The 14,704-nt window shown below is 41.6% G+C and overlaps 1 protein-coding gene and 1 long non-coding RNA gene across 12 annotated transcripts in view; one reads left to right on the top strand and one right to left on the bottom strand.

Moving 5' to 3' along the window:
- ADGRL3 (adhesion G protein-coupled receptor L3) overlaps positions 1–14,704 on the top strand; it is a 534,652-nt gene that overhangs the window by 476,698 nt on the left and 43,250 nt on the right. The window contains exon 25 of one of the 11 annotated variants that reach the window (XM_080987085.1): positions 4,780–5,078. The exons of 8 other annotated variants lie outside the window; for them this stretch is intronic. In XM_080987085.1, the coding sequence (XP_080843211.1) occupies positions 4,780–4,958 (179 nt within the window). In that variant the 3' untranslated portion in view covers positions 4,959–5,078. Of the gene's footprint in view, positions 1–2,304; positions 3,623–4,779; positions 5,079–8,749; positions 8,879–14,704 lie in introns of those variants that run through there. 2 more of the 11 variants (XM_080987080.1, XM_080987078.1) reach the window with 2 other exon arrangements.
- The window catches only part of LOC308466473, an 88,093-nt gene continuing 82,290 nt past the window's right edge, over positions 8,902–14,704 (bottom strand). The window contains exon 3 of the long non-coding RNA XR_013980827.1: positions 8,902–9,540. This is a non-coding gene — a long non-coding RNA (uncharacterized lncRNA). The remainder of the gene's footprint in view (positions 9,541–14,704) is intronic.

The raw sequence follows: 14,704 nt of genomic DNA on the forward strand, positions 1-14,704 counted from the left end.
GGCCTGAAAGCAAGATGAGCGCTGCAACCCCATAGTCGCCTTTGACTGGACTTAATCGTCCAGGGGTCCTTTACCTTACCTTTGACATCTATATAAAGCTTTGGGAGCAGTCATCAGTAGATTTAGGGCAAGGTGTCATTAATTTGCTGCTCCATGTCTGGAGTGTCTGTCATGTCCAAAACAGAGATTGGATGTAGTGGGAGGATGGATGAAGGCCAATAAACTGAAGTTGAATCCTGAAAAGACAACAGCTCCTGTGAGTGATCAGTTCTTGGATCTGAAGGTTGGGGTGTTAACCTACTCTGGTAGTGGTTACACTTCCTCTGAAGGAGCAGTCTGAGGGGTGCTCTTGGATTTGTCACTGCAGGCCCAAGCGACATCACCAGCAGGGAATACCTCTTGCCCGCTTCAGTTGGTTTGTCAGTAGTGATCATTCCTGGATAGGGATAGCTTTGATACAGTGATTCATGCACTGGTAACCTCAAGACTCGATTACTACAAAAGACTTTATGTGGAGCTGCCCTTAAGGTTTGTTTGGAAACTGCAGCTTGCTGCAGAATGCAGGGACCAGGTTGCTCAGTGCAGCTTCCTCGCATGTGCCTCTTCTGGAAGAGTTGCACTGGGCACCATCTAGCTACTGATCCAAGTTCAAGGTTTTACTCCTGGTTGATAAGGTTCTAAAAAGCTCCTAACCAGGCATTCCCAATATAGACCACCTTGGTCACTTCCATCTGTGGAAGAAGCCCTATTAACCCTGCCACAACCTGTAGACATCTTACCATGGAGCAGAGAAGGGCTTTCTCTGTGATGGCCCCTACCATGAGGAACAATCTCCCTGCGTGTGGTTGTTTCCACCAACAATTGAAAATGTATCTGTTTACCCCAGACATTTCTCTGACTATTAATACCAATTCCAGCTGTTTCTGCCTACAATGTTGATGTTTAACTTGGTTTTATCGGTTGTAGGGCTATAACTTGTTTCATTTGTTTGTGAAAAGCCTTGGTTGTGTTTCTTTCAATGAAAGACAGTGTATAGACTCAATTAATAATATCCATAGATAATTTGTGCTGCGATCCTGTGCTCAGTTCCATATGCTTCACTCCACTGACCACAAGCCAACAAAAGAGTTAAGTGTAAAGAGTTTTAACTCTGTTGGGCTGTGACCTATTGGCACCATCTTTAGTTTGCTGACCCCCTAGAACAGCCATGGATTGGTTAAATTCTTTGAGTACTGAATATTATGAATTAATCTACCCTCCTATTCCAGAACTGTGTTTCCTGCAAGGCTCCTTCCTCCCCTAGAATCATGACTCTTATCACCCATCTCCCCACTTTGGCAGCAGTGGGATGTGGGAGAGGCAGCAGAGAAGGACAAGGCAGGGGGCGCCATTTTCTGCTTTGCTTCAAGTGGCAAAGCATCCCAGGCTGGCCCTGCTGGAGTGGCACAATGGGCATTTCTCCATATCGTGATTTGATAGTGAACAAGCCTTAAAGGAAAATAAAGAGCTGCACTCTTGGGTGTCAAGTCTTCCGGTTTTCCTGTTTTGGAAAATGAGCAATGCAGTGCTGTATGAATGGGGTTGTGTATTTTTTAGCATTGTGTATTCTGCACACAAACCACTCAGATAATGGGGTGGGGGGTTGCCCATAAGTTCACCTTCTCCCCAAATAAGTGGCCGTTCTTTCTGAAGACCTTACAACATGATCATTTAGTGTGATTTGAGATGTAGGCTGTGGTGTCTCACCCAATCAATCTGCGGCTCAGTTACAATTCTGTCGCTGAACCTTTCGATAGGTTCATTGATAGGCATGTAACCCGTTGCTTTGATGTTCTCAACAACATCATCCAGGAGCTTTTACCCCCATATATGAGAAAAGATGAAACAACACCAGCTGAAGAAAATTAGTGTCTATATCACAGACACAAATGTATTGAACTTGCTCTCAGTAACATGTAACACCAATCTTGTGTTTGCCTCAGGTTTTACATCCATTGTCCTATTTGATTCCAGCAGCAACCATTTCATTATGCCTTGGTGTTGGAAAGGAGTTCCTTAGGGCGGGGGTGGGGACCAGGATCTTATAAGATCAGCCTTATTTTATCAGCCGTGAAAGTTGGCCTCATTCAGCATCAGTTCATAAAGACAGTGACCTGCCTTGTGGAATAAGCACACCCAAACCATTTTTATTTCAGCTTGATGTGTAGAGCCTTGCCCAATGCTTCCGTGTCTGTTTCTTCCATAGAGGAGTTCCTGTGCAACACTTAGCATTTAGCACTGAACATTTATTTTCTTTGGCTTCAGATATATCATCCTCCAGAGCAGCCTCCTGGCCACCATATAGAAGTCTCAAGAACATGTAGATCAGGGAACCAGGCCTCTCTTTCCAAACCTTGGGATTTCCCCCAGGCCACAGATCGCTCTCCTGTCCTGCTAAATGCCTAGCTGGAATGTCATTGAAGTGTAACAGTGCCGATTGGTTGCCTAGATGGAGAATGGAGGAGGAGGGGGGTGCAGAATGTAGAAACTTCTGATTTCTGCATGGCTGGAATATAGCCTACTGTACAAAAGGAAGAATCACACCCATTTTTGCTTTTGCCCCTTTTATGCCTCTCACCCCACCCCCAATGATACGCCGCCCCCAGAAGGTTGCCCACAACGGAATGTCTTGGATACAATTTATGGCATCCTTTTTACTCCACACAGTTAATCCTAAATGGAGGTGCCATTGTATTGCCACATCTTTTTAGAGCTGCATGAACTGGAGCTGTAAGCATGTCATCCTGGTAACGTGCGTTTTAGGGAATAGTTACAACTTTGTCTGTTGTCTCTGTATGGCCTTAGTTTGCTAGAATCAATAAGAGTTTATTTCTCTGAGGGGCATCTTGCAAGAGACCGAATGGAATGGGATGTGTAACGCAAGCAAAGGCTGAAGCTTTTCGGTGGATGTTTCCCTTCTGCTGTAGGACTGTGACAGTAAGAAAGTCCTTGGTGTTACAATAGCACCGCCAAACATTCAGCCAGAGTACTTGACCTTCTCAGCCACTATATACAATTCGTTACGAAGCCACTCTGTAGGAAGGTGAGATTTCCTTTCCCTTGGTGGTAGTTCTGATAAACTTCCTTTGACATGTCAAGTTACATTTAGCTTCAGAGGTGCTATTAAATCAATCATTTCAGGCAAACTGACATTAGCTTTGTAGTCAAGAGATTTTAGGCATTTCTTATGGTCAAGATGGCAGAAGATGTGTAAACTCCAATTAACTGGTTCCACCTCCACTGACTACCCACAAAGGATGCAAAACTAAAATATCAAGTTTAAGACTATAGGGGCAGTACAAGCTGTATCTAGGTCGAACTATATCACTGCTTAGATCAGTGATAGATTATTTAAAATCATATTAGGCATATTAATCCATATGGCTCGGTTCCTTCAAAAGTACAATAATAAGTGATAGTTTAATTTATAAGCTTAGGATATGCAATTGTACCAAATGTGAGTCGCTGTGTAGTGACCCCTAGAAATATGTTGTTGTTCAATTGTTTTCTTCCTTGCATTGTTCTTCTTTTGGTTTGTATTTGCAAAATAAAAATAAAAATTATTTTTTAAAAAGTTCAGAAAGACTTTTTCCAATATAAAGATATTTTGATGCATAATATTCTTATTCCAGATTAAAAGGAAATTACAAGGTTTGAGTCTTCCATAGTTTGACTATGATCAAACGCATTATTCATTGAACATCTAAGCTCTAATGTGCAACTAAGTGTGCAATCCTAGTTATGTCTATGCATAAGTAACCCCCACTGAGTTCAGTGGTGCTTACTCCCAGGTACGTGTGTATAGGATTGCACCATAAGAGAAGAATCAGCTTTCAAAAATATTTATGACTATTAAGAATGACTTTTTATCTTCAATGTATAAGTTACTTTTAAAATACTGATCTGAACCAAAGCAAGTAAAACACTTGATTGTCAGTTGCATCCAAAGTATGGCAGATAATATATCTAGGAAGATCTGGGAAAATAAAGAATATAAATCATCTTCAGCAATTAGAGGAAAAGGCTTTTGTAACAGCAAGGTGGTATAAGACCCTAGTATTAATAAATAAGTTTAATAATTATTATTCTCTTGGAAATGTTGAAGGGGCAGAGGAGGAACTTTTGATATATAGTGGGAATGTCCCATAGCAAAAAAAAAAGTGTTCTGGAAAATAATTCATATATTATTAGGAAAGATCACAGAATAGCCTCTTCCACCAGATTCATTGCTTTCTCCTGAATTACACTGTCCATTTAATTAAACAAAAGCATAAACATTTAAAATGGTCACTACAACCAAAATCTTGCTTGCAAATATGAGCGATTGTCAGTAATGTACGTAAATGAGTTAAGCTATGGGACCCCACACCTACGACCAAACTAGCAAATTATATATAATGATAAAAGAGAAAACACAATGGTGGGGTATATTTATGCCCCTATGGGGATGCCAGTCTCACCCCTCCGTCCTACCCATTGATGAGTGGAGAGAAGGTGATCACCTTTTCCTAGGTGATTTGCACAGATCATCTGAGGAAGGGTGAGCTGTGTGTGTGTGTGTGTGTGTGTGTGTGTGTGTGTGTGCTTGTGTGTGCCTTGTGTGCCTAACTCGCATATTAACCTTGATGGTTTGTCACTCGGACTGAGACGCTTTGTCAACTGGGGTTCCCCCGTCGCAGCTAGGGAAGTTGAATCTACGGAAACACAGCCTGACTTCAACTCTTGTCCATGTATCTTCAGTTCAAGAGCTTTTCCCAGAGGAGCTACTCATGCTCCGCACAGCGCCTGGTAGAGCTTGTCCACTTACTCCACTGCTACATCAAAGCTGGGACATCAGAAGACAGAAGCCATGGAAAAGCGGGGAACACCAGGAGTGGGCAGAAAAGCATGAAATGGAACCCACAGAAAAAGAGCTATGAGGAAGTGACATTCAGGGAGCCATATAGACTCTTTGCCCTGACCTGTTTGCTATTTGCATTAGCCACTAGGCAATCCAGTGAGGTAATGGGCAAACCAATAAAGTCAACCTCAAACACTTACCTGTGTGGGATCTCCTTCTTTCTTGTTGCAAGTTACGGATGTTAGGTAGTTTGACGTCCCCAGTGAGTCAATGACATACAGCCAGTCCCTATTTTCTGGTAGCTGTCCCAAATCATTGTGTCTCCTAATCTTTTTGTGAGATATGCAAAGGTGCATTAGAGTTCTTCAGGTTTCCTCATCCAACTGCAGACCCTTAAGTGTCAATCATCGTTGACAGAATTGTGTCCATCCTATCTGACCTCAAACTTGGTGCTTTCGCTCTTTATTCCGGGGGTTTCAGTGATGGTGGCGACTCTGGCCATGACTATGGGGTAGCCAGTTATGAATGTCAGTCGTTAAACTATTCTGCTTCTAGATAGGGTCAGGGGAGGAAGAAAGGTCTATGGAAGGAGAAGGCCTGGACTAAGATGGAAGCTGGTATGAGGGAGTAGAGGAGCCTAGAGAAAAGGAGATTTGTCAGGTAGATCTTGAGTTGTAAGAGGAGAGTGAAAGAGACACAAAAATTGGGGTTGCCCAGGGCCTGCATAAGTTGGAGAAGGCGTATTGATTCGCAATACCCTGACAAATCTTTGGCGGTAAACCTAGGATCCAAAAACTGCCATAGCACAGTGATAGCCAACATGGTCTCTCCATTTTTGTTTGACTCCATCTTCCATCATCCCCTTTCAGCATGGCTAATGACAGTTGTAGTCTTACATCATTTGGAGATCCCCGCTTTGCCTACCTGTGTGCTATGGCTTCCCATTCTAATCCCTCCTTCCAACAATAACTCTGCCACCACGATCAGAGAGAAAGCAAAGAAAAACCTGGCCCCAGACACTGGCCCAGTTCACATCCAAATGTGAACACACATAACAAGTTCAACTGCCATCTGTTTCGTCTCAATCGCAGCCTGCATGAGCTGTTTTACTAGTCGTCATAAAATGCTTAGGCAGAACAATGTACGTTTTTACCTTTTTTAGTGTAACTTTTAAAGTATTGTGTAAAGTTGTTCAGAGTGTTGGGGATGAAGCGGCACATAAAATAAATAAGCAGTTGTAACTTTGGTGGTAAGAAGGTGACTGACTTGCAACTCTTCGGCTTTCTCTCTGCATATTCCACATTACAGCTCTTTGAACCTTGTCTGCTAAGCATATAAACCACTAGGGGCATTCTTAGGCCCAGCCTTGATTGACAGGACATTTTTTATTTATTATTTATTTTTTCATTTTCTATCCCAACACTCCTTGCTAAACTCTTTCTTGAGAGTTACGGATTTGCTTTTTGTTATTTTTCAACCAGTTAGTATAGAGAAAATGAAGCCAAAACCACAACCACTCCTATCATTTTTGGAGCATCCTCACTTTGTGGACCTGTGATAAACACAATTTAGATACTAGAAAAGTAGAGGAAATTTGAGAGTACAGAATCTTACTGAGGAAAAACTGGAGCTGCTCTTCCCTAGCTTAAAAGTTAGCTGGTTTTAAAGAACTCAAGCCGGGTTTTTGTCATGACTCCTTTGAGAAAGGAGGATCTGCCCCAATTCTCTTACTCTCTACAAGAAGACGAACAAGGCAGATTCTCTAAAGGAACAAGGGTGCAGCTAAAATTCTCTTGAAAATGGCAGGTGACTAAAACTAGCTTGGGAAGTGGATCTAGAGACAAAATTAACAGAGACTGAGTGGAACTCCTGTGTACGTAGTTAAGCTTCACCTGAAAACTATTTCGGCGACAACCTGGGAGGTCATGTTAAAGTTGATACACACATGCGTCTTACTCCTGTTGAGTGGGAATGTCTCTTGTTGCGCTCAAGGTGATGATAGGTACAGAGGTCATTGATTCACCTGTGGTGGGAATGTGGTACATTTTTTAAAAAATGACTACCATTGGCAACATTGTTCAACAGGCAATTCAGCAAGAGCCTCTCTTGGTGTTGTTATTTTTAGAGAACAACGAACAGGTTGTTCAAAAAGAATTTATAGTACAGCTATTAATTGTGGCTCACGTATCACAAGGTATGGCAAACAGCTGTAGCAGAAAAATTAACACAACAGCGTAAGATTAGCTGGAGAGATTAAACAAGATACATATATGGATGTATGCTTTCCTTTTTCCTTTTCCTTTTCCATTTGCATTAAGTCTCACATGGGAGCCAGCTGTGTAGTTTGGTATCAACAGTATCTAATCCTATCAGTTATGCACCAATTTGTGTTAACAACATAAGGATGTCATCAGGCAGAAATCGCTTTTCTGCAGCTCCTAGCTGGTACAATAATATGCATGCTTTAGAAACTATCACTGAGCTCTGTGGGCCTGTTGTGTCGCAAGGCCCTTTTCCCCATGGAGCGCTGACCCTTAGCAAGCCCCATCTGATTGTACGCCCACTCCTCTCTCTCTTTCTCTCTTTCTTTCTTTCTTTCTCTTTTTTCTCTCCGAAATGTTTTGGGTTTCTGTCTTAGGGCAGAATCTAACTGGGCATTATCCTATGCAAGCCCCATCAGAATGAATAAAAGCTCTACCAGATCACAGTAGTTGGGGGTTGGACTGTGTCTTTAGGTAATTGTTGCAAATGTCCCTGTATTACTATTGTGGGTACCAACACAAAAAAATAGTCCTCTCTCATTATCACAGTTTTTCAGCAATTCTTTCCTAGTCTTTTTATATCACTCCTTGCTGCCCAGACATAGAAAAAAATGAAGTACTTGAGAAACTATATTCTCTCCATCTCTGTCTGGAAATCCTCCCCAGAATTTTTTACCATCCCTATGGGACCTGTGGCTGCTTTCATAAGGATCCTTATTTCTGCACTTCCCTTGTTCATATCAATCTTCTTTTAACACTAGTTTGTATAGACTTGTTTATTTTGCTATTCTTGGTCTTTGTGAATTACACTATAAAGAACTAACGTACTAGTGGACTTTATATCAAGGGTCTAGATCCCCTCACCCCGACCTAACATTCTGGCATGGCAAATGAACATTGATTTGGCCACTTACCAGTTTGAGGGTTGTGTTTGTAAAAAAAACAAGGAACTGTAAATGGGAAGGGGATACCATAATATCTGAGTATTGACTCCCAGTATTGTATACATCTGAATTTTACATTGTCTGTCATTACAAAGTGCTTTTTAAGGGGACATCCTGCCCCAGGGGTGACCCCCCCTCTCATAGAAGTAAATATGAATCACATCACATTACTTTATATATTAGACACATTATTTGTTGCGTTGTCAGTAAACTGTTCCAAAAGTGAATAAAGAGCAGTCTGTATTGGGAGTGTAGCAGCGGAGCCCGAAATCTGGAGGAAACTCATGACTCACTTTAGTGGGTGTTAAATGTGCCATTTTATTTTAAGTTACGCTCATTATATTTGTTTGGCCTTTCCTTTAGAGTGATCATCATCTTTTTTTTATGTGGCAAACATGCTGCGTGTCTCTTCCATTTACACTCTAAGCAGTTGGTTGGGGACATCCTGAATGGTTGGTTTAGCATCACTTCCATCCTTTTATGTTTGCATTCTCAGTGACATCTGTGCTTTGGTGGCATTTAGCTTCCCAGTCGAAGTAGCTGGCTGCTTTTAATCGGGACTGTTGAAATTGTTGTCAGTCTGAATGTTTTCTTTTTTTAATCATATTTGCCTGATTGACCTTTTTTTGCTTTTTTTTCTCTGTCTTTCTATTGGGCTGCTCCAGGAGCCATGGCTAACCATCTTATAACCAATGCTCTCCTTCGTCCTCATGGCACTAACAACCCTTATAACACATTGCTCGGGGAATCGGCCGTCTATAACAACCCTTCTATCAGCATGTACAACACACCAGGTGTGGTGGAGTTTCTCTCATTTTTCTAGTGAGAGTCCCATTTTATGTGGCTTTTATAGGCACATTTTTTTCTTTCTTTCTTTTTCTTTCCTCCCCTTTATTTTTGAGCACAAATAATTATTTCCCTACCCATTTCAGAACATTTTTCCATTTTCCCCAGGCTTTTTTCTTGAACGAATCTAAATTAATTTTGAAAGACACCCATCAGTCAGATCTATTCAGATGTGTATGACCTTTTGTTTTAATATTTTCAGTGTTGTGTTTGGTCACTTGTATCCATTTATCTCTTGTATATCTGTTTGTCAAACATTCATTTGAGAAACAGGAGCACTGTCCAAGGTAAGTGATATCAAAATAGCCTTTTAATGCTAAAAAACGCCAAAGCTATTGTTGAGTTTTGAAATTCAGAGCAGGATTGGGCCAGTAAAGAATATACCCCCAACTGCTGTTTAAAAACAACAGCAGTAGCAGCAGTTAGTTATTTAGCAGTAGTAATAAAAGCCCCAGGACAACATCTTAGTTGGTTTAATCCTCATTGAAATAAGTGGGACTTACTGTAGTCACAACAAAATTGTGCTGCTAGTTTTAATAGGACTTAAGTGCAATCATCTTTAGTAGGACTGAAGTCGCAGCGTATCATTCCAGATGGGTCAAGTAGAATTCTGCAATCAAGGAAGTTGGCATAAGAATGCAAAGATCTTACCAGTAAAGCCAGGGGAGTTTGTCTGACATGACTATCTGAGATTTTGGCCATGACAATCTCTTTACACAAAGATTATACAGGTGTAAACAGCACCTCTTTGGATTATATAGCCTTCTAGTATGAAATGCTGAATGGTCTTATTAGCATTTCATTCCTAGAGATGAAATGTTATTTGACATTCTTCTTCTTTTGCAAATTTTTCATATAGCACTTTTTATTCATATAAGCAATGCATTTAGTTACATTAAAATGCTAATATTGCACATAAACTGCTATGGTACTTACCCATCATAAACAGTGAAAGAATTTTTTTCTTAATATAAAGCATTAATCATGGTAAAATTTACCTTTTAGTCTCAAAAAGTAACTTTTTATACTGGATAATAATATTGAGAATTCTGTACCCCCCATAAAACTGGAAGAAATAAAATTTCATTTCTGATGCACAAATGTTCTCTGGTAGCTATGGCAAGATACAATTTTTAAAATTACCGTATTTTTCGCTCTATAAGACGCACCAGACCACAAAACGCACCTAGTTTTTGGAGGAGGAAAACAAGAAAAAAAATATTCTGAATCTCAGAAGCCAGAACACCAAGAGGGATCGCTGCGCAGTGAAAGCAGCAATCCCTCTTGCTGTTCTGGCTTCTGGGATAGCTGCGCAGCCTGCATTCACTCCATAAGACGCACACACATTTCCTCTTACTTTTTAGGAGGGAAAAAGTGAGTCTTATAGAGCAAAAAATACGGTACTTTATATTATAGTGAGAACCAAGCTAAGTTAGTTTCACAGATTTCACAGCAGAGCTCAAGTCTTGACTATGTCATCCCATTGACTTCATACGGACCTGCATTCAACTTAGCCTGGCTCCAGGCCTTTGACAAGATCTTTCATTTCAAATATCAGTATCTATGCCAGAGATTCTTCTACATTGATTTGCACCATGCTCCATTGATCTCATTGGCCATACTCTCTGTTTTTAACTGGAACCCAAATTGTAAATAAAAACAGCACACGGCCCCTGAGAACAAAGTGAACAGTGTTACTGTTTGTTCCATTTTAATCACTGATGAGAATTGTATGCTTTTTGAACGAAGCAATTGCTTATTTTATATCACGTTGTTTCACATCCACCTATTTCATATGCAAGTACATTTCAGTGCTACAGGAAAATGGAAATCTCTGCTAACCGTTGGCATTTGATAGCTTGCCTCAGTATGCTTTGCTGCCTTACCATGAACAGAGTCGAGGATTTTGTCAGTTTGTTATCATGTCTAAAATGTTATCTGATAATGAGGTAAGAGTAGTGAGCCATTATACTTATTAGACATCACTGAAACCTGGCCCATACTAACCTGACCTGCAGCCTGACAAAACTCAGCTAAAATTCTTCACACCTTATCCCACAAGCCATCTTTTCTTTTTGGCTTGGCCATGGATGAGCTGAATTACTCACAAAGCAGCTGTCATGCTAGGCGCCATGGCAGTTTATTTTGAATGATAGAACTGATAAAGTAACGAACCATGAGAAAACCCTGCAGGGTCTCAAGGGCACTGCCGCAGCCCAGATCAGCTTGGCGTGACTCACACAATCATTTTCCGGCTTATTATTTGTAATTCATGCTGGGTTTTAGCCTACGCAGGTTGAATAGATTCATGAAACAGGAGTCATCTGAGAAGACGACCAGACCCTGATTTGTTCCATGGCCATTTGGGGATATGTGGGAGTATGAAATGCTCAGACCATCCCTTCACCACACATGTATCTAACAAAGTCTATGGCAATATGAATTGGCCAAGAGGAGGAGTATAGTTTGCTAGAGAAGTGTGTGTGTGTGTGTGTGTGTGTGTGTGTGTGGCGCGCACATGCGCTCTTTGGTGTGTGGATCTCAGTGGGTTATACCCAGAAACCCTATGCATGTTCTCTCATATTCCAGGTCTACATACTAAAGTAAGCATATTCTCCCCCCCCCCCCCCAATACAGACCTCCTTCTCTTCCCTTCCCTCATCTTCATCATTGTTCACCTGTGTGAAAGTTAAGCAGCAAGGTTAGACCAGAAAAAAGCATACTGGCTGCTAGAACAAGATGGATCACATCTTGCTTTCCTTTCTTGTTTAATTAAAAGAACAGCCAATTTAAGAGATTAAAAAGCTGCTTCAACTATTTCTGTTAATTCTAACCCAGTAAACTGCAGAAAGGTAACCTCAGGAATCTTTCTGAATCAACAGATGTTTCATGCCATTTTTATGATGCATATTTTCTAATCATTCAGTCTGTCAAAATTCATTGAAGAATATGCTGTATTCTTCTGATTCATTCTGAGTAGCCTTTCAGGGTGGGTCGCTATGAAAACCTCCTTTGGGGAAAACCCTTCATGATTGTCTGTGTCACTGTCCCTCCCTGGCCCCCTCTTCCTTTGCCATTTTGTGTTCTCAGATTCATTCTTCTTTAGGTAATCATAATGGCGCATTGCCTGTGCAATGTGATGATGTCATGTTGCCACATAGCCAATCAAAACTGGGAGGTAAGGAAGTTCCTAGAGAGAGGGCAATGCTTCGCCGTGTTCATTAATTTTGATGGGTTTGCTCTGAGTGAAACTTAGGTTGGATCCAGACACATCAAAGAAACGATTCAGTTAAATGCGTTGTAAACTTCATACAGGCAAATCCAGTTGTCGAAAAACGGGACTCCACAGTGCCATCTGGTGTCACGGAGCTGTAATGCATATAAAGCGCATTATCTTTACCAATGTAGTTGAGTCCTTAGTTGAATACCGCCTGTTGCCTCTAGCTTCCCAAAAGTAAGGTACCGTTGGAGCCTTGGGCAGCAGTAGAGCAGGCACTTTTCAAATGTCATCGTATCTTTTATTAATAATAATAATAATAATAATAATAATAATAATAATAATAATAATATCTGAAAGCACCCAAAACCTCAACACCTTTCAAGGTAAGCTTAGGGATTTAGAAACAAGCTAGTTTAGCAAACAGAGGCAGCACACACACACACACAGAGAGAGAGAGAGAGAGAGAGAGCGCTTCTTCAACAATGGAATTTATTCCACAATTTTATTCTTATAAGAAAAAAAGAAAGAATTGTGGACTAGAAAAAGCCATCAAGATATCTGTATGCATTTACTTTTAAAAAGCATACTTTAAATGTTGTAAGATTAGAAAAAAGAATGTGACAGATTCCATACAATGGTGCTCTGAGATGTTCCGGTAATCCAGGACTACAAGCTCTGGGGAACTCTGCGTCCACAGTGTGGAGATAAGCGCAAGCCTCCATTGTTTTCAAGAGGAAGAGCGGGACAGTTAGCAGCAGAACAAAGCTCAGTATGAGAAAATGTAAAAGCTTTATCGTGGGAGAAGAATTTGAGAGGATATAATGGGAGACACTGGTCAACAGGATACATTTAGTACCAAAAGAGTGTCGTTTTCTGCGCCCGAGTAGGAGCATTATTTCCAAAACCTGGAAATTACAGCATTGGTAGTGAAATCTCCTGTGGAATCCAGCAGGCACAAATGTTCAGGGAAAGTAGCAAGGGAATTTTGGCTTCTTTAATCTCATTTACCGTTGGCTGCTTCTTTTTGTGGTAACAAGGAGCAAATGCCTCTTGCTACCACAGCAAAGCCTGTGAGACGAGGAAAGAAACTGTAGGCTGTGAGCAGAACAGGTGACCCCCCCCCCACTTATGTAGGGGTTATATTCCGGCACCCCACATGCGCAAGTGGAAATCGCGTAAGTGGGGAACAGCCTCTTAACATCCTTTAAACACCCTTTTTGCAGTCCAGATCAAAAATACTGTACCAAAAATATCCACAACTGGAATTGAAGCTCTGGGGCCGGCTGGAGAATGCGCTAGAAATCTGCTGCTGCTGCAGCAGCACTAACCCCATGTGTCAGCTGTTAGGGGGGGAGGCTGAGCAGCGTAAAAATTGTTTATTTATTTCCTGGCACCACACGTATATGCAAGTTCATGGCTCCGACCTGGTGGAATCCTCTGTCCCAGGAGACTAGGGCCCTTCAGGATTTAACCTCCTTCCGTCAGGCCTGTAAGACAGAGCTATTCCGCCTGGCCTTTAATTTGAATTCAGCCTGATCTTTTATTTCCCTTCTCTTCCCTACCCCTCCCCTTTTATGAAGATCACCCGCCCTGAGACCCCACAGCTAATTCTCCCCTGGCCTCCTCGCTGGCCCAAGTAGGACTAATTCAGCCAGCTAGCCCTGGTGACTATCTAACACTTATTGGATGGATTTCTCCCAAATTGATTTTTGAACTCTGAATTTTATTGTTATTCATGTTTTTATATTGTATTTTCTGCTGCTTCTATGTTGTATTACAATTAAGTGTTTTAAATTTGTTGTTAGCCGCCCTGAGCCCAGTTTTCTGAACCGGGAAGGGCGGGGAATAAATAAAAATTTATTATTATTTATTATTGATCGCGAGCAACTGGAGGGATGCCTGCAAATGGGAACAAATTTTTCCATAGTCTGTTTCCCACCCTGGCAACTACCTGGACTTGTCAGGAAAGCAGGGTCCTTTTCCTTTGCCATTTCCTTTGGGGCAGAGAAGCATCGTTGCTCTGTATGGAAGGCCAGGAAGGAATGTTTCCTCTTTGTCCCAATTGGTTATTGAGCCCGTGTGTTTCTTTCTTTCCCCTTTTCATGGGCGGGATTTGTTTGTTTTGCTTTGATTTACTCCATGTGGCTAGGTCTGCTATAGGGATGCGGGTGGCGCTGTGGGTTAAACCACAGAGCCTAGGACTTGCCAATCAGAAGGTCAGCGGTTCGAATCTCCGCGACAGGGTGAACTCCCATTGCTCGGTCCCAGCTCCTGCCAACCTAGCAGTTCGAAAGCACATCAAAGTGCAAGTAGATAAATAGGTACCTCTCCGGCGGGAAGGTAAACGGCGTTTCCGTGTGCTGCTCTGGTTCACCAGAAGCGGCTTAGTCCTGCTGGCCACATGACCTGGAAGCTGTATGCCGGCTCCCTCGGCCAATAAAACGAGATGAGCGCCGCAACCCCAGAGTTGGTCACAACTGGACCCAACAGTCTGGGGTCCCTTTACCTTTACCTTTATGTGTGCTATATATTTTGCTCTTTTAAGACTACTTCA

The sequence above is a fragment of the Podarcis pityusensis genome (genome assembly GCF_964106645.2).
Source record: "Podarcis pityusensis genome assembly, chromosome: 17".
Lineage (NCBI taxonomy): Eukaryota > Metazoa > Chordata > Lepidosauria > Squamata > Lacertidae > Podarcis > Podarcis pityusensis.